This window comes from Antedon bifida, chromosome 10 (genome assembly GCF_963402885.1).
Source record: "Antedon bifida chromosome 10, ecAntBifi1.1, whole genome shotgun sequence".
Lineage (NCBI taxonomy): Eukaryota > Metazoa > Echinodermata > Crinoidea > Comatulida > Antedonidae > Antedon > Antedon bifida.
The window spans coordinates 16385456-16405911 of NC_136235.1; the positions used below are offsets into that span (position 1 = coordinate 16385456).

General features: G+C 33.5%; 3 protein-coding genes across 3 annotated transcripts; all 3 read right to left on the minus strand.

The window, feature by feature from the left end:
• Positions 1–212: 212 nt before the first annotated feature.
• On the minus strand, positions 213–10593 carry LOC144854863 (peroxidasin homolog). The gene is made up of 2 exons (XM_078712862.1): positions 8712–10593; positions 213–803 (listed from the first exon to the last, which is right to left on the minus strand). The coding sequence occupies exon 1, from the start codon at positions 10566–10568 to the stop codon at positions 9108–9110; it is 1461 nt and encodes a 486-aa protein (XP_078568988.1). The 5' UTR covers positions 10569–10593; the 3' UTR covers positions 213–803; positions 8712–9107.
• Positions 3852–20424, minus strand: LOC144854864 (synaptogenesis protein syg-2-like). Its single transcript, XM_078712863.1, has 2 exons — positions 18382–20424; positions 3852–4256 (listed from the first exon to the last, which is right to left on the minus strand). The coding sequence occupies exon 1, from the start codon at positions 20243–20245 to the stop codon at positions 18959–18961; it is 1287 nt and encodes a 428-aa protein (XP_078568989.1). The 5' UTR covers positions 20246–20424; the 3' UTR covers positions 3852–4256; positions 18382–18958.
• LOC144854869 (hemicentin-1-like) lies at positions 4539–5653 on the minus strand. Its single transcript, XM_078712869.1, has 2 exons — positions 4754–5653; positions 4539–4714 (listed from the first exon to the last, which is right to left on the minus strand). The coding sequence occupies exons 1-2, from the start codon at positions 5527–5529 to the stop codon at positions 4603–4605; spliced, it is 888 nt and encodes a 295-aa protein (XP_078568995.1). The 5' UTR covers positions 5530–5653; the 3' UTR covers positions 4539–4602.
• Positions 20425–20456: the final 32 nt, after the last annotated feature.

The following is a 20456-nucleotide window of genomic DNA, read 5'->3' on the forward strand; positions in this document are numbered from 1 at the left end:
ACTTTATCCGGAGGCGTACGACGCTTTTACAAAAACGAAATTTTGTCATCTATTTAAAATCGAAGCTAAATGAAATTTTTCCAAGACATAATAACATATCAGAAAAACGAGAACTTATCTGATCTATTTATGATTCACAGAAACTGAAACTTGGTTAGTGTATCTTCGATGGTTGTCTGTTGGTATCGGTTAAAAATGAATTCATGTTTTGTTTGTTTTAATATCTTATTCACTGTAGGTTATATAACATTTACTTTACATTACTTACATAATATATACAACGGTATTGAGTTGAGTTTCTTTTCGGAACATTTTTTTTATGCTTTGTAATAATTGATCCAGTTTGGGATTGATTATTTGGATTTGCATATAATTATAAAGAGGAGGTTTTTTGTAAGTCTGAAGTGGAGTAAATCCAATGATGTCGCACCACGTGATATGAGGCTAACTTAATTAATCCTACATGTGTGCTATAACTTTAAACTTTATGTCTAGTCTAAGCCTACTGATTATCTATATGCTGCCAGATGATCAAGTGATCTGAAAAATATACATTGCAACTGCTAATCATTATTTGGTGTATTACAAACAGTTTTATACAAATGCATTTTGCTTACACTTTATGAATACATTTAACCCTGCGTATATTTAATAATGCAATTTAACTTGCTAAAAATATCAAAAATATCTTTACGTCAGTGAAGATTGACCAATTATGTAGCTACATGCTAAACATTATATACAAATATCAGGATGATACTAAGTAAATATATTTTGTTTTCCTTATTCCATTAGATTTCACACTTCCAGGTTTAAATTCATTTATGCAAATGAGTATGAAACTTAACTAGTGAGATTTTTAATGTGGATACAAAATATTGTATTTTAGAAGAAACACGATTTATACTGAGTGGTCCCCTTTAATGTAAAAGTATGTTATCGGTAGAAGAAGCAATCTGCTTTCTATTTCTCAAATTTGGGCATAAAGGTCTTCCAAATCCGGTACTTCCCCATTATTGTTTTTCACGTGACCTTTGTCCCCTTTATTTGGTTTTGCATAAAGCTCTCCAACATCAGCTACTTCCTCGTTATTGACGTGTTTCGCGTGACCTTTGTCCCTTTTATTCGGTTTTGCATAAAGCTCTCCAACATCAGCTACTTCCTCGTTATTGACGTGTTTCGCGTGACCTTTGTCCTTTTTATTTGGTTTTGCATAAAGCTCTCCAACATCAGCTACTTCCTCGTTATTGACGTGTTTCATGTTACCTTTGTCCCCTTTATTTGGCTTTGCGTAAAGTTCTCCAAAGTCAGCTTTTTCCTCATTAGTGTTTTTAACTTTGCCTTTTGTTTCCTTCATTGGTTTTGCATATAATTCTCCAAAATCTGTTTGCTTTTGACTTTACCGGTTGTGCATACAAAGCATCAATATCATCTTCATTTGTCGCATTTCCCTCCTGGTCTTTATCAAAGCCAATGGACGTACCACTAGGCCTGCTTCCCAAATTGTTCAATGTTGATGTATTTACGTAGCTCACTGTTCCTTTATTTTCATCTCTAGCAGTTATATCTATACGTCTTTCATAGGAGTGAATTGAAGTTGCTAATTCTGAATCTTTAACACCAATTTGACCAGAAACATCTGAAATGCTAATATGTTGATGGTTTAGTGGGACATCATGTACAGTTTCATTGTAGCTTGAAGTAACATCTTGTTTTCGATTTTCTTTTTGCCCTTTCCTTTTTCGATTTTGACATAGTATGTAAATCGCAAACCATACTAACAGAATCAAAACTACAGATCCAGCTACTACCAGTATTATTAAAAGTGTGCTTTTTTCCTGATCCTCATTCGGATCATTCGAATCATATATCGGAATGATCACAGAATCACTACCACTCAATCCAGATGACGTCATCGCTATGCATTCTACTACTTTCTCAGCATCTGAGATAGTTAATTCAGTACTGTCACTGTTTAGTTTGAACGTGTTACTTGTCAGATCCATCGGTTGATCGTCATACTTCCAGATATACGAAGTTATATTCCACGGGCTCATGGCCGTACATTTAAATTGTAAAGAGTCACCAAATGCAAAAAATGTAGTGTTTGCAATAATAGTGACCATTGGAGGAACTTCGAGTGTTATGGAGCAACTGTGGTTAACAGTTGTTGCTATACCTTCTGCTTTGCCGTTTCATCTTCAGCAGTTAATAAATAACTCAACTCAACAAGATAAGATTCATTGAGAGATCTCTGAACGTATTCTTGTTCTGTAACTTTTCTGTCGTTTCTATACCACTGTAATACTGGTTTTGGATTTCCACCACTTCCACTGCATGTCAATTTAAGTGTTTTATTAGTATTTACAATACTATTTTCAGATTGGCACTGAGGATAACCTGACGCTAAGTTTTTACCATTGGTAATTATGAGTATGGCTTTCATTGATGTCGATTGATTTCCAAATCGACAGTAATATTCATATTGGCCATCCTCCACTGTCACAGTTAATATTGTAAGTGTACTCTTACTTCTGTCGTTATAGATAACTAATTGGTATCTGGAATTAGTAAACTGATCTTGCGCTATGTTTGTAATAGTTCCTTCTGTTCCACTAGCTTTATACCAAATCCATATTTCATTTAAAGGTAAAGGTGTTTGAGTAATAGTGCATTCAAAAGTAGCATTATGTCCTACCACCACTTGTATTTCATTAGGATGTATAGTGGTAAGAGCATCAACAAAAGACAACATTAACCAACATCGAATAACATACAAATATACCATCTTGCTTTAATTTCCTAAATCATAAAAACGGGAACTTATCCGCTGAATCTGAAGTAAATGTAGTTGCGAGCATGATTCAGAATATCAATCTTGAGCGTCTGTTACATGTCAAGTTTTATATTCATGGCACGCAGTGGCCCAATTCACTGTAAGCCCTAAATAATATTTGTTTAGCCTTAACAACGGCATTGAGCTGAGTTTCTTTTCAAAACATCGTCTTTATGGTTCGAAGTAATTGATCCGAAATCTTAAATTTAGCATGACTATGTCAACTATTTTCATCTATAAAAAGCTTTAAAAATCACTTAAAAACCCCCATATTGCTTCTATCAGTAGAACGAGAAGTTATTAATTTGTATTCCTTCACAGAAAAACTGAAACTAGTGTTTCTTCGATGGTTGGCTGTTGGTCTCGGTTAAACGAGTTTGTTTTTGTTGTGCATGACACGCAATGGCACATTTTATTCAATGTGGGTAATAAATAATATTTACATAACGTTAACAATGATATTGAGTTTAGTTTATTTTCAAAACATCTTATTTCCTTTATGCTTTGTATATTGATCCAAAACCTTTAATTTAGCATGACTATGTCAGTTTCACCCTATAAATTGCTTTCAAAAAATCCCATAGCACTATTATTTGTGTAAAATCACAACTAGCTTTATAAATACCTCGGTAGGGCGCATCGTACGCATGAAGCCTAACGATTGGTTCTCACTATAACGCAACGCAATCACGTAAGCGCAAGCGAGTTGACAAATCACAAACGACAGTTTGGATAATCCATTGTGATTGGTTAAATTGCTTACGTTGCGCTTAAGTCGTTGCGTTACGTCCTAGTGGGAACCAAGCTTTAATAAAAAAATGCCGAAGGGTATTGTAGTGATAGTCATTTTGGTCTCAAATTGTAAATAACAGTAATACATAATTATTTAGTTTCTAATGTATTCTTTTACGTATTATTATTTGTACATTTGGTGGAAACTTTACCGCTGAAAAGTAGTGTAGTGATAGTAATTTTGGTCTCAAATTGTAAACAAAAGTGCTGCAATACATATTTATTTATATTCACTTTATTATAATCCACATAAAAATAAATTGTAAGTAATTTTACAAAAATATACAACATTTTCTAATGAATTTTATTACGTATTATTATGTTGTAGATTAGTATTTAAAAAAGATATAACCATAAGAGGTATTACTGACGTACAAGTTACCGGTATTGTTATCTTGGCAATATACAACACGAGCGATTTGAAACCAAACATATAAATCTCAAGTAAAAACATACACACTATTGTGTCAGGATTCAATGTATTTATACATCAAGAATAAGGCCATCATACTGTTTGATAATGTTTGTGTGTAGCGCTTAGAAACATTGTATTAGGCGCTATTATTATTATTATTAAAATAATATTCCGACACAATAAGAAAAACATCCAGGCTAAGTTGAAGCTAAACTTTCTTTCTGTGATAACTGATACATTAATTAAACGATACATTAATTTAATACAAAATAAAATAGTGACTGGTATACCGTATGATGTTCTACGATGAGTTTTTGCACAATACGGGCAATGTTAAATATTTTAAAATTCAAAAAAATATACTGTACATGTAAATGTTCAAAGCATATAAGTATGTAAAAAATAATATAACATTTCTCTACCTAAAGTTTTTTTAACATGATCAAAACTTGAACTGTGAATTTGGTATCATATGCACAAATAAATAAAATTAGTTCAAATGAGCCATCCTGTATAAAAAATACACAATCCATAGATGAATCTAATGACAATCGTATACTCACTTCTTCTGCACCTTGGGTTCGTTTAATTCGCTGTATATTGAAGGAGTCGTTGGAGTTAATTCTGAATAACCAGTTTCTGAGGAAACAGTCTGCTCAGACGAAATGATTGTCTCCTGATAGTAAGGTTTATCAACAGAAGAACTTAAGCCTAGATTTGTATTTTCAGCAGGTTGTTTTGATTCTGGCCGAGGTTCATTTAAACAGAAAGATTTAAGGGTTTTCCGAAATGTAACCAGAATACCCATGATAAATCCAACAAAAAACGTCGCAAGTGAAAGACATAGAGTCAGTGTTAAATTGTTTGAATCATTATCCATTTCATCTAGGCCTACATAGTTAATTTCAACATCGTCACTACCAACTAATCCAGATGCAGTGGTTACGTTACATCTGATGTTGTAATGAGTTTGATCTAAATAAAATATTGTCAGAACACTCCCGTCGTTGTTCATGCTATACCTAAATCTATTCAAAGTGACTAACTGGTTATCAATCGTCCAAATATAATTTGTGATGTTCCAAGGGGTCATTACCTTACATGTGAATTCTAAAGATTCGCCAACAGCAAAATATGCTGTAATGATTATAACCGTTGGTGGAATTGCTGGTGTTATGGAACAGCTTTGGTTAACAATTGCTGCTACTCCTTCTGCTCTACATGTGTATTTTGCCGTCTCATCATCAACAGTCAACACACGGCTTAAAACAGCAAAATAAGATAATTCATTTTCAGAACTTTGATCCTGTTCTGTAACCTTTTTACCGTTTTTGTACCATTGCAATACTGGTCTTGGATCGCCACCACTTGCACTGCATGTTAGTGTAAGTGTTCTCTCGGTATTGACGACACTGTTATCAGATTGACACGCTGGATATTTTGAATCTAACTTTGTTCCTGTGATAACGATGAGTGTGCCATTCATCGATACCGATCCCTGTTGACAGTAATATTTAAATTGACCATCTTCCACTGTGCTATTTAATAATGTTAGTGTACTCTTCTTTCTATCGTCGTCAATGTCGAATTCATATCTGGAATTGGAAATCTCTCCCTCATGCGCTAAAACTATAACGCTTCGAAATATTTTAAACCACTGCCATCTCCTCGTATCTGACGGCGAACTAATACTGCATTCAAAAGTAGCCTTATCTCCAACCAACACGCGAATTTCAGTAGGATGTATTGTAGGCGTATTAGTATTAACGTACGAACTGTAGTAAATCAACATTAACCACCATCGAACAACGTAAAAATATACCATATTGCTTTCCTTTTTCAAATTGATGTTTAATAATTAAAAAACGGGAACTTATTTGATCTAAATGTATTCCTTATTCACAGAAACGGAAACGATTGGTTAGTGTTTCTTCGATGATTAAACGCGTCTGTTATATTTCAATTCGTCTTTTGTTGTGCACCACACGCAGTGTCACATTTTATTCGATGTGGGTCCTAAATAATGTTAACAACGGTATTGAGTTTAGTTTCTATTTAAAACATCTTATCTCCTTCATATAATTAATCCAAAACCTTTAATTTAACATGACTATGTCAGTTTCCCCTATAAATTGCTTTTTAAAATCCCATAGCACTATTATTTGTGTAGAACTATTATAAATTAATAATGTGGCTCTAATAACAATATTAGAGGGCGTGCATAGAGGGCGTGCATCCGCACATGAATATTCATGTGACGGAAAAACAGAAATATAGTTCCCACGCGGTAATCGAAAATGTTGATCTCTCGTCACGCTGGAAATGCTGCTGAATGCAAAAAAACACTCAAGATCGAAATTAAAGCAAATTTCTTATGTTGTTTGTGAATTTTTTTAAACATTTTTTAACATCTAACATTGTGCATATTAAAAATGAATTAAATTTATTAAAAACATGTGATTTGTTAAATTTCTTACGTTGCGTTACGTCCTAGTGGGAACCAAGCTTTAATAAACAATGCCGAAAAGTATCGTAGTGACAGTAACTTTGGTGTCAAATTAAAAACAACAGTAATACATATTTAGTTTCTAATGTATTTTATTACGTATTATTATGTTGTGGAATATAGTATTTAAAAGAATAGATCTATAAGAGGTTTGGTCAAACTGTATGACTCCGTTTTGACAGTTTCTAGTGTGCCTGTACAAGCTTACTGTATCTTTACAAGTAAAAACATACACACTATTGATTTAGGATTAAATATTTTAATGTATACATAGAGCATACGGTATAATAATCAATTGTTTTGATAATTTGTGTGTGCAGGGCCGTACGCAGGATTTTATTTGGGTGGGTGCGGATTAATATATTTTGGACCTTTTTCATAATATTGAGTACTTATTTATTTTAAGACCCTATAAAATGTGGACCTTTTGCAATTTGGTGGGGTGCGTACTTTGTATATAGTTATAAAGAGGAGGTTTGCTGTAAGTCTGAAGTAGGGTAAATTCAATAATGTCGCTGTCACACAGCCGCAACTACGGCTCTTTCGGACATGTAATTTCTGGTAACCACAAACAACGGTAAATAGCCACAACTGTACACATATAAATGTAAAAAGTAAATTTAATAATAATCTTTGACAAACAATTCTTTCTTTTGTAATCCAAACCCCCCCCCCCCCCCCAAAAAAAAACCCAACCAATTCTCAAACAATGATACAGTATCCCTATTCCCCACACACTTTATACAATTTCCCAAATTTCCCAATCCTTCCAGACAAAATATCAACAATCTTCTTATTGTCAAATAAATCCCCGAAACCCCCTCTTTCAAATACAATAATATCACAAGATGAATAATTAAACAATAATAAATGTCCACAATATTGTTCCTTCTTGCCTTCTCTCCTACGCTGACCCGAAAACAAATTAGAAAGATAAAAGTTAAAACGATTCTGCAACAAACAACTCCCACGCCTCTGCTCCCGTTCTGCTGGTACTCCCAATTATAATTCTTCTCAAACTGCAACTATTTTCTGACATATAAATAAATTAAATACAAAGTTAAAATGTTTCTTGATGTCGTTCTGTACTGCAATCCGCTTCCCGACCAATTATTTCTTTCTCCTTTTCTACGTAAAGTTACTCTTCAATATTTTCAAACAATTCTTTAAATGCAACTACTTCTGCTGTTTCCAACAGTTATTTCTTCCGTCAATTTACATTCACAATTTCAATTAATCCTCAGTAATCTCAACAATTAACAGTTTTACATTTAAGTACAGCCTTATAGTATTACTTCCAACTCATAATTTATTAACTTCATGTATATCACTTTATTTCCTTTCTGCTTCAGCTCTATATCACCATAAATATTTCCAACTCACAATTTATTAACTTCATGTATATCACTTTATTTCCTTTCTGCTTCAGCTCTATATCACCATAATTCAATTACTTCTTTTCCTGTACGTCTTAGTTTCTCATATCCATATTCACCTATCCCTTTCTGGCTTAACATAACACAGCCCTCCTTCTCTGTCTCCTCTCAATTTTCATCTCCTTCAAAATTCCCTCAATTATACACATACCACCACCTTATCCTTCTCCACCAATCAGCCACTCACACACTAACTTAACTCTTATACCTCTCCTCCAATCAGCAAACTCCACACAATCCTTCTCTGCAACATAAATACTCTGCTCCACTGGCTTCACACAATAGCTTCCTAAAACAAAAGAAAGGTTCAAATAGTGAAAACAAAGGGAAAGTAAGAAATGAACTAGCAAAATATATATACAACTTTATGTCACTTGTGACAGTCGCACACCACGTGATATGAGATTAACTTAATTATTCCTGTGTGCTATAACTTTATGTCTTGTCTAGGCCTACTGGTAATCTATATGTGGCCAGATGATCAACTACTAATAATTTGGTGTATTACAACAGTTTTATACAAATGCATTTTGCTTACACTTCATAAATACATTTACCCCTGCGTATATTTAATAATGCTATTTAACGTGCTAAAAATATCAAGCACATCTTTTCAGTGAAGACCAATTATATAGCTACAGGCTAAACATTATATACAAATTTAATATTAGGATGATACTAAGTAAATATAGGCTACTTTCTTTTCCTTATTCCATTAGATTTCACACTTCCCGGTTTAAATAATTATATTGTTTAATACCAAATAGACATTAGCTCTCATTTATGCAAATGATTATGAAACTAGTGAGATTTTCAATGTAAATACAAAATATTGTATTTTACAAAAAACACGTTTTAAACCATGTGGTTCCCTTCAATGTAAAAGTATGTTATCGGTAGAAGAAGCATGCTGCTTTCTATTTCTTAAATTTGGGCGTAAAGGTCTTCCAAATCCGGTACTCCCCCATTATTGTTTTTCACGTGACCTTTGTCCCTTTTATTCGGTTTTGCATAAAGCTCTCCAACATCAGCTACTTTCTCGTTATAGTGACGTGTTTCGCGTGACCTTTGTCCCCTTTGTTTGGTTTTGCGTAAAGTTCTCCAAAATCAGCTACTTCCTCATTAGTGTTTCTGTTCTGTTCCTTTTGTTTCCTTCATTGGTTTTGCATATAATTCTCTAAAATCTGGTGGTAGGCCCACAACGTTTGCTTGTATATCCGATTTTCTAGGTTTTACCGGTTGTGCATACAAAGCATCAATATCATCTTCGTTTGTCGTATTTCCATTCTGGTCTGATGAACGTCCATAAGTTTCGAAACGATATGTTCCTTTAGTCTCATTTTTAGCAGTTATACACTTCTCATGTGAATAAGTTGCTAGTTCACAAGTTTTAGCTATATCTTCCGTAATATTTAGATTGTTTTGAGGTACACCACGCATGTTGTCATTTGTTTTAAAAACGATATCGTAGTCGGTTGAATTTTCCTTTTTTATCCGGTTTTCTTTTTGCCGTTTTCGATTTTGACATAGTATGAAAATTGCAATACATACCAAAAGTATAAACACCACAGCTCCAACTACTACAAATATTAATAAACATGTACGATTTTCCTGCTCATTTGGATTATATATTGTAATTCTTACAGAATCACTACCACTCAATCCAAATGACGTATTCGCTATGCATTCTACTACTTTCTCAGCATCTGCTGATTGTAAATTTGAAATAGTTAATTCAGTACTGTCACTGTTGAGTTTGAACGTTTTACTTGTCAGATCAATCGGTTGATCATCATACTTCCAGGTATAAGTGGTAATATTCCACGGACTCATCACTTTACATGTACATTCTAATGAGTCGCCAACAGCAACAGTTGTTTTGTTTGTAATGATAGTGACCGTCGGTAGAATTGCTGGCCTTATGGAACAACTTTGATTGACAGTTGCTGCTATACCTTCTGCTCTACATGTAAATATTGCCGTTTCATCTTCAGCAGTCAACAAATGCTTCAACACAGCAATATAATACATTTTATTTTCATAACTTTGGTATTGAACCTGTTCTGTAAAATTTTCGCCATTTCTATACCACAGTAATAATGGCCTTGGATCACCACCACTTGCACTGCATGTTAATGCAAGTGTTTTCTCGGTATTGACTACACTGTTATCAGATTGGCACTCTGGATATTTTGTGTCTAACTTAGTTCCATCAATGATTTTGAGTATAGCATCCATTGATGATAAAGAACCATAATGACATACATATTTATATTTACCATTCTCCACGGTGATATTTAATATTGTCAATGTACTCTTCCTTCCATCGTCATCAATGTTTAATCTATATCTTACATTGATAAATCCTTCCTCAATCGCTATTTGTGTAGCCACTTTATTGAATGTTTTAAACCACATCCATTTCGTCATACTTGAAGGAGTATCACTAGTGCTGCATTCAAATGTAGCATTATCTCCAACCAACACTTCGATTTCAGTGGGATGTATAGCGGTAAGAGCATCAACAAACGAGCTACAATAAGCCAACATTAACAACCATTGAACAACGTAAAAAAATACCATATTGCTTTCCTTCGTCAAAATGAGGTTTTATCAGTAAAACGAGTTACTTGTATTCCTGATTCAAGAAACTGAAACGTTTCTTCGATGGTTGTCTGTTGGTCTCGGTTAAACGAGCTTTGCTGTGCATGACACGCAATGGCACATTATTTTTATTCACTGTGGGTCATTAATAATATTTACTTACCGTAAACAACAATATTGTGATTAGTTTATTTTCACAACATCTTGTTTCCTTTATGCTTCGTATAATTGATCCAAAACCTTTAATTTAGCATGACTATGTCAACTAAGTTTCACCTATAAATTGCTTTAAAAAAAAATCCCATAACACTATTATTTGTGTAGAACCATTCAAGATAAAAATATAAATAGTAATAAATAAATAAAGGACAGTAGTATTTTTAGTAGTAAGTTACTATTCTCATAGGAACACATTTAATTCTTGCTTTATAAATACATTGGTAGAGGGCGCACCGTATAAATTAACAATGCCGAAAAAGTATTGTAGTGATAGTAATTTTGGTCTCAAATTGTAAACAAAAATAATGCATATTTTTTTTCTATTAGATTTTATTATATATTATATTTTGTAGATTATTAATATTTTAAAAAATAGATCCATAAGAGGTTTTAATAGAGTTTCTGGCAAGAACGTACGAGTTTACTGCATCTTGCAAATATAGGTCAACGCTTTCAAGCACTTTCAGTGGATATGTAGGCCTACGCTATATAAATTGTCATTACTAGTAGTTACCCGTGCTCCGCACGGTCTTTTTTTTGCCTAAATATGTGGTTATATACTAAATCGCATTGGAGGAGTAAGTATAATAAAAGCGCACTTTTCCCTGATAAAAGTACTGACAAATAAAAAAAAAAACTAATTGTATCAAGAATAAAATTAGGAACTATTTGCGGCCATGTATTTTGCTATACACTGAGTATTTCTTCACTTTGAAATAGAAGCTAAAAAAATGAAAGCAATACTGGATATGGAACGTTATTGTGTTCGAACTTTATGAAAATAAAAGACGCTATGTGAATATTTGATGTGTGAATATTAATCGAGGTGTGTGCGCATTATAAAGTGACAACCCGTATATGTACATGTCGAATAGGAGGTCATCCTAACACGCGCAATTTGAAACCAAACGGATAAATCACACGTAAAATGAATACACGTTATTATGCCAGGATTCAATATATTGCATTTAAAACAATAATATAACATCCATCATCATCATAGAATAATATTATTCCGACTCAATTTATTAGAAAAAAACAAAACCAAAAGTCAACCACTTTTTACCGCTACATTAATTAATCGATACAATCATTTAATACAAAATTAAATAGTGACTGGTATACCGTATAGTACTTTTTTTAAATGTCACCAAATTTGCATACAAAGTAATGTTCACATTACGAAGTTATTAAAAAATCCTTTTATGAACGTGCATGCTTAATAAATAATCTGTACATCTGAACTGTAAAACGTTATGATGTTTTTGCACAATACAGACAATGTTCATATTAAATATTTTTAAAAAATGTAAAATTTCTCTACTTAAAGTGTTTTAAATATGATGAAAATTTAAACTTGAATTTGGTATATGTACAAATAATAAAATACAACTATTAGTTTAAATGAATGCCTTCCTGTATAAAAAATACACATTCTAGAGATGAATCCTATGACAATCGTATATTCACTTCTTCTGTACCTTCGGTTCGTTTAATTCGCTGTATATTGAAGGAGTCGTTGGAGTTAGTTCTGAATAATCAGTTTCTGAGCAAACAATCTGTTCAGACGAAATAATTGTCTCTTGGTAGTAAGGTTTATCAACAGAAGAACTTAAGGCTAGATTTCTATTTTCAGCAGGTTGTTTTGGTTCATTTACACAGGAAGATTTAAGGGTTTTCCGAAATGTAACCAGACTACCCATGATAAATCCAATAAAAAACAAACCAACTGAAAGACATAGAGTCAGTGTTAAATTGGTTGTTGAGTCATCATTCATTTTATCTAGGCCTACATAGTTAATTTCAACATCGCCACTACCAATTAATCCAGATGCAGTGGTTACGGTACATCTAATAATGTTAGAAGTTATATCGAGATCAAATATTGTAAGAACACTCCCGTCGTTTTTAATGCAATACCTTGATGTGCTCAAAGTGAGTGACTGGTTATCAATCGTCCAAATATAATTTGTGATGTTCCAAGGGGTCATTACCTTACATGTGAATGTTAAAGAGTCGCCAGCTGCAAAAGTTGTTGTGTTTGTAATGATAGTTACCGTTGGTGGAATGGTGAGCGTTATGGAACAACGTTGATTGACAGTTGCTGCTATACCTTCTGCTCTACATGTGTATGTTGCCGTCTCATCTTCACTGGTCAACAAATGTTTCAGCACAGCAACGTAGGATAAGTCTTCTACAGAACTGTTATATTGATCTTGTTCTGTAACTTGTTTACCGTTTCTGTACCATTGTAATGGATCACCACCTCTTGCACTGCATGTCAGTGTAAGTGTTCTCTCCGTATTTACGACACTGTTATTAGATTTACACTCTGGATATTCTGAGTCTAACTTTGTTACTGTGATAACGATGAGTGTGGCATACATCGATCTTGTTCCATATTGACACCGATATTGCGATTGATCATCCTCTGTTGTAATATTTAATATTGTCAATGTACTCTTCCTTCTATCATCGTTAATGTTTAATTCATATTTGGCATCGATAAATCCTTCCTCAATCGCTATTACTTCAAATTTTTTAAACCACCACCAGAACGTCGTTTCTGACGGCGTATCACTAGTACTGCATTCAAAGGTAACATTATCTCCCACTAACACGTGTATTTCAGTAGGATGTATAGTGGTACGAGCATCAACCAACGAGCTGCAATAAGCCAACATTAACAACCATACAACGTAAAAAAATACCATATTGCTTTTCTTCTTCAAAATGAGGTTTTATCAGTAAAACGAGTTATTTGTATTCCTGATTCACAGAAACTGAAATACGTGTTTCTTCGATCGATGTCTGTTGGTCTCAGTTAAACGAGTGTGTTTTGTTGTGCATGACACGCAATGGCACATTATTTTTATTCACTGTAAATAAATAATATTTACTTACCATAAACAAGTATTGAGTTTATTTTCACAACATCTTATCTCCTTTATGCTTCGTATAATTGATCCAAAACCTTAAATTTAGCATGACTATGTCAACAAAGTTTCACCCATAAATTGCTTTAAAAGAAATCCCATAACACTACGGTATTATTTTTGTAAATAACTGGCTTTATAAATACCTTGGTAGAGGGGGCATCGGACGCATGAAGAATGACGCTTGGTTCTCACTATAACGTAGTGAGCGCAACGCAAGCGAGTTGACTCATCACAACCGATCGTTTGAATAATCCATCGCTTGTGATTGGTTAATTTGCCGCTAGGTTGCGTTACGTCCTAGTGGGAACCAAGCTTTAATAAACAATGCCGAAAAGTATTGTTGTGATAGCAATTTTGGTCTTAAATTGAAACAAAAGTACTAATACATATTTTGTTTCCAAATGTATTTTATTACGTATCATTTTGTTGTAGAATATTAGTATTTAAAAAAATAGATCCGTAATAGTTTTTACTCCGTTATGACAGAGTTTGTAGCAAGTGTGCCTCCTAAGAGTGTACAAGCTTACCGGTACTGTATCTTGCCAATATACAACACGAGCGACACCAAACAGATAAATCTCAAGTAAAAACATGCACACTATTTTGTCAGGATTCAATATATTTTTATCAATCAATCATCGACATTTTTATTCCGAAATCAAAATAAAAACATGATACAAAGAAAATGAATGAATGAATGATAATGGAATGTGATACAAAATATAACAAATATAAGTGCCTTATACATCAAGCATAAGAGCCATCAAAGTTGTGTGTGTAAAGCCCTTAGAAACATTGTATTAGGCGCTATATAAGACTATTTTTATTATCAAAATAGTGTTCCGACACAATAAAAAAAAACATCCATCAAAGTTGAAGCTTACATTTCTGTAACACATTGACCATTTTTTAACCGATACATTCATTTAGATACATTATTTTGATACAAAATGAAATAGTGACTGGTATTCCGTTTATAAATAACTGTACTGTACTACTTTAAAAAAAGGGATACCATAATAATTTTACCAATTCACATAACACAAAAACAAATGTTCATATTACGACGCTTATTCCAAAATGCTATATGAACATGCATGCTTAATGAATAACAGAAGACATAAGAGGGTCGATATCCATCCCATATGTTGAAGGCCTTTCAGAGAAAATCAAGAGAACATTTAAAAAATATAACATACGAACATACTTTAAACCATCTCACAAAATTAAAAACTTAATCGTCCGATCGAAAGATAAAGCATGCAAAGAGGATTCCTGTGGTGTTGTTACAAAGTGGGTTGCACCAACTGTGAGATGGTTTACATTGGGGAAACGGGTAGGGCACTTAAAAACAGAATAAAAGAACACAAGAAAGATGTTGAGGACAACACACAGAACATACAGACACGTGCATCGCGGAAAGTTTCGTCCTCCATTTTACATAAATCAGCGATCACGGACCATATGACCACACATAATCACATACCTAACTGGGATAATATAGATGTACTACATAAAGAACAAGTTTGCCTTAAACGTAAAATTAAAGAAAGCATCAGCATAAGAAAGCAAAATAAAAAGATGAATAGAGACGAAGGCGCGCATCAGCTACTGACGACGACTGGTCCCCTAGGCTACACACCAAAAACATCCAGTGGCTGGAAAGGAGACCAATCGGCGTCATAACGTAGAGCAACTGAAGAAGTCAAGCTGACAGCTAGACGAAACTGTCTTGCAAACGTAAGTTTACATAATTGGTTTACTATCAAAGAACTACTTATAACAATCGTATATTCACTTCTTCTGCACCTTCGGTTCGTTTAATTCGCTGTATATTGAAGGAGTCGTTGGAGTTAGTTCTGAATAACCCGTTTCCGAGGAAACAATCTGTTCAGACGAAATTATTGTCTCCTGATAGTAAGGTTTATCAACGTTTTGATTTCGATTTTCTGTTTGCCCTTTCCGTTTTCGATTTTGACATAGTAAGATGGCAATCACAAAGCATACTAACAGTATCAAAACTACAGCTCCAGCTACTACCAGTATTTTTAACAGTGTGCTATTTTCCTGCTCCTCATTCAGATTATTCGAATCATATATTAAAATTATTACAGAATCATTACCACTCAATCCAGATGACGTCATCGCTGTACATCCTACTATTTTCTCATCATCTTCTGATTGTAAATTTGATATAGTTAATTCAGTATTGCCACTGTTTAGTTTGAACTTTGTACTAGGAACAACTAGTTGATCACCATACTTCCATATGTAAGTGGTAATATTCCACGGAGTCATTACTTTACATGTAAATTCTAATGAGCTCCCAGCAACAAAAGTTGTTGTGTGTGTAATAATAGTGACCATCGGTGGAATTTCTAACTTTATGGAACAACTTTGGTCAACAGTTGCTGCTACACCAACTGCTTTGCAGGTAAAAATTGCAGTCTCATCATCAGCAGTCAACAAACGCCTCAGCACAGCAATATATTTATCTTCAGAATTTTGATATTGCTCTTGTTCTGTAACTTGTTTACCGTTTCTATACCATTGTAACGATGGCCTTGGATCGCCACCACTTGCACTGCACGTTATTGTAAGTGTTTTCTCTGTATTGACTACACTGGTATTAGATTTACACGCTGGATATTTTGAGTCTAACTTAGTTCCATTAATGATTATGAGTATAGCCTTCACTGATGATACAGAACAATAATGACAGGAATATGGAGGTTGACCATCCTCCGCTGTAATATTTAATATTGTCAATGTACTCTTCCTTCCATCGTCGTCAATGTTTAATGTGTATCTGACATTGATAAATCCTTCCTCAACAGCTATTTGTGTAGCACGATTATTGACTGTTTTAAACCACACCCATTTCGTCATATTTGAAGAAATATCAGTAGTGCTGCATTCAAAAGTAGCATTATCTCCAACAAACACTTGTATTTCAGTAGGATGTATTGTGGTAACCTGAGCATAAACCAACGAGCTACAATAAACCAACATTAACAACCATCGAAATACGTAAGAAAATACCATATTGCTTTACTTCTTCAAAATGATGTTCTATCAGTAAAACGAGTTATTTGTATTCCTGATTCACAGAAACTGAAACGAGTGTGTCTTCGATCGTTGTCTGTTGGTCTCGGTTAAACGAGTCTGTTTTGTTGTGCATGACACGCAATGGCACATTTGATTCAATGTGGGTCATAAATAATATTTACTTAACAACGGTATTAAGTTTAGTTTCTTTTCAAAACATCTTGTCTCCTTTATGCTTCGTATAATAGATCCAAAACCCTTACTTTAGCATAACTATGTAAACTAAGTTTCACCTCAAAAATCCCAAAGCACTATTATTTGTGTAGAACCATTATAAATAATATAATATACCTTTATAAATACCTTTAGAGGGCGCATCGTACGCATGGAGCCTAACGATTGGTTCTCACTATAACGAAACGCAAGGACGTAAGCGCAGTTTGGATAATCCATCTACTGTGATTGGTTAAATTGCTTACGTTGCGCTTAAGTCGTTGCGTTACGTCCTAATGGGAACCAAGCTTTAAAACTTGAAACTTATTGTGTTTGGGTATAAATTATATAGGCTAATTTGACACTTGTGATCCACAGTCAGTTATGTTTAGAAGCCCAGAATGGTACTAAGGTCCTTTTTTGACCAATATTTGTCCAATTTTCCTTCAAAAACGTTTACAGATGGTGCGTTTACTAAGTCATATGGCAATGCGTTCCAGTGATTTATTATTCTCAAGCTAAAAAAGTGTTTTCTCAGTTCCAAACCCTTCTTCATTATAGGCTTATATAATTTCAGATGTCCACGGGTAATGCTATCCGTATGTAAGGTAAAAAATATTGAAGACTTTTCCTGCCTGTAAGAATTTTAATTAGGTGTTCTCTTAACCTGCTGACTGCTAGTGGGTAGAAAATTAATTGTTGAAGCCTCAATTCATATGGTAGATCTTTGATACTATGTACCATTTCCAACGTTTGGATATCCTTCTTATAGTAATGAGCACCATGCCTGCACACAATATTGCAAATGAGGTCTAATATAGGATCTAAATAAAATGTGAAATTTTTCGCAATCAATGAATTCAAAGGTTCTTCTAATAATGCGTTGGTGATTCATTGCTTTCATAGCTGCTTTTAAACATTGGGTGGAAACTTTACCGCCGAAAAGTATTGAGTATTGTAGTGATAGTAATTTTGGTCTTAAATTGTAAAGAAAAGTACTGCAATACATACTTATGTTATATTCACTTTATTATAATCCACATAAAAACAAATTGTAAGTAATTTTACAAAAATATACAACATTTTCTAATGAATTTGATTACCTATTATTATGTTGTAGATTAGTATTTAAAAAAATATAACCATAAGAGGTATTACTGACGTACAAGCTTACCGGTACTGTATCTTGGCAATATAAAACACGAGCGATTTGAAACCAAACAGATAAATCATGTATAAACATACACACTATTGTGTCAGGATTCAACGTATTTATACATCAAGCATAACATTGTTTTGATAATTTGTGTGTAGCGCTTAACATTGTATTAGGCGCTATTAGTATTATCATCAAAGGCTAAGTTGAAGCTAACATTTCTGTAACACATGTATTGATAAATCAATCATCTCTATTGGAAATCAGATGTAGTGCTATGGCGGAGCTTATTTAAAAAAAACAGAACCAAATGTCCACTACTTTTAACCGATACATTAATTAACCGATTAGATCATGTAATATAAAATAAAATAGTGACTTGTACACCGTTAATAAATAACCGTACTGTACTACTTTTTTAAAAACAAATAATTAGCCCGGATATCAAAATAATGTTACTAATTTACATAATACAAAAAAAAAATGTTTATATACATATTACGGCGCTTATTCCAAAATTCTTTGAGAACGTGCATACTTTATAAATAATCGGTGTGTTTTTGCACAATACAATGTTCATGTTAAATTTTTTTAAATTCAAAAAATGTACATGTAAAATGTTTAAAGCATATAATTATGTAAAAAAAGTTACTCTACTTTAAGTTTTTTAAACATAATCAAAACCTAAATTGTGAATTTGGTATCATATGCACAAATAAATAAAATTAGTTTAAACGAGCCTTCCTGTATGAAAAATACACATTCCAGAGATGAATCTAATGACAATCGTATATTCACTTCTTCTGTACCTTCGGTTCGTTTAATTCGCTGTATATTGAAGGAGTCGTTGGAGTTAGTTCTGAATAATCAGTTTCTGAGGAAACAATCTGTGTAGACGAAATGATTGTCTCCTGATAGTAAGATTTGTCAACAGAAGAACTTAAGGCTAGATTTCTATTTTCAGCAGGTTGTTTTGATTCAGGCCGAGGTTCATTTAAACATAAAGATTTAAGGGTTTTACGAAATGTAACCAGACTACCCATGATAAATCCAACAAAAAACATACCAACTGAAAGACATAGAGTCAGTGTTAAATTGGTTGTTGAGTCATCATCCATTTTATCTAGGCCTACATAGTTAATTTCAACATCGCCACTACCAATTAATCCAGATGCAGTGGTTACATTACATCTGATATTGTAATGAGTTTGATTTAGATCAAATATTGTCAGAACACTCCCGTCGTTTTTAATGCAATACCTGAATGTACTCGAAGTGAGTAACTGGTTATCAATCGTCCAAATATAATGTGTAATGTTCCAAGGGGTCATTACCTTACATGTAAATTCTATAAAGTCGCCAACAGCAAAAGTTGTTGTGTTTGCAATGATATTGACCGTCGGTGGAATTGCTGGTGTTATAAAACAACGTTGGTTAACAGTTGCTGCTACTCCTTCTGCTCTACATGTGTATTTTACCGTCTCATCATCAACTGTCAACACACGGCTCAAAACAGCAAAATAAGATAATTTATCTTCATAACTTTGATATTGATATTGTTCTGTAACTTTTTTACCATTTCTGTACCATTGTAATAATGGTCTTGGATCGCCACCACTTGCACTGCATATCAGTGTAAGTGTTTTCTCTGTATTGACGACACTGTTAATAGATTGACACTCTGGATATTTTGAGTCTAACTTAGTTCCATTAATAATTATGAGTATAGCATTCGCTGATCCTACATAACCATATTGACAGGAATATTCACATTGACCATCCTCCTCTGTAACATTTATTTTTGTCAGTGTACTCTTCCTTCTATCATCGTCAATGTTTAATGTGTATCTGACATTGATAAATCCTTCCTCAAACGCTATTTGTGTAGCCAGATTATTGAATGTTTTAAACCACCACCATTTCGTCATATTTGAAGGAATATCACTAGTGCTGCATTCAAATGTAGCATTATCTCCAACAAACACTTGTATTTCAGTAGGATGTATAGTGGTACGAGCATCAACCAACGAGCTGCAATAAGCCAACATTAAAAACCATCGAAATACGTAAGAAAATACCATATTGCTTTACTTCTTCAAAATGATGTTCTATCAGTAAAACGAGTTATTTGTATTCCTGATTAACAGAAACTGAAACGAGTGTGTCTTCGATGGTTGTCTGTTGGTCTCGGTTAAACGAGTCTGTTTTGTTGTGCATGACACGCAATGGCACATTTGATTCAATGTGGGTCATAAATAATATTTACTTAACAACGGTATTAAGTTTAGTTTC

What these genes read in the sequence shown, in the direction of transcription:
- LOC144854869 (XM_078712869.1), bottom strand. Translation starts at nt 5,529, where the DNA reads ATGAATGGCACACTCATCGTTATCACAGGAACAAAGTTAGATTCAAAA. An exon ending in GCTGAAAATACAAATCTAGG is followed by an intron (nt 4,715 to 4,753) that starts CTTAAGTTCTTC and finishes CTATCAGGAGAC; the next exon opens with AATCATTTCGTCTGAGCAGA.
- LOC144854863 (XM_078712862.1), bottom strand. Translation starts at nt 10,568, where the DNA reads ATGGTATTTTTTTACGTTGTTCAATGGTTGTTAATGTTGGCTTATTGT.
- LOC144854864 (XM_078712863.1), bottom strand. Translation starts at nt 20,245, where the DNA reads ATGGTATTTTCTTACGTATTTCGATGGTTTTTAATGTTGGCTTATTGC.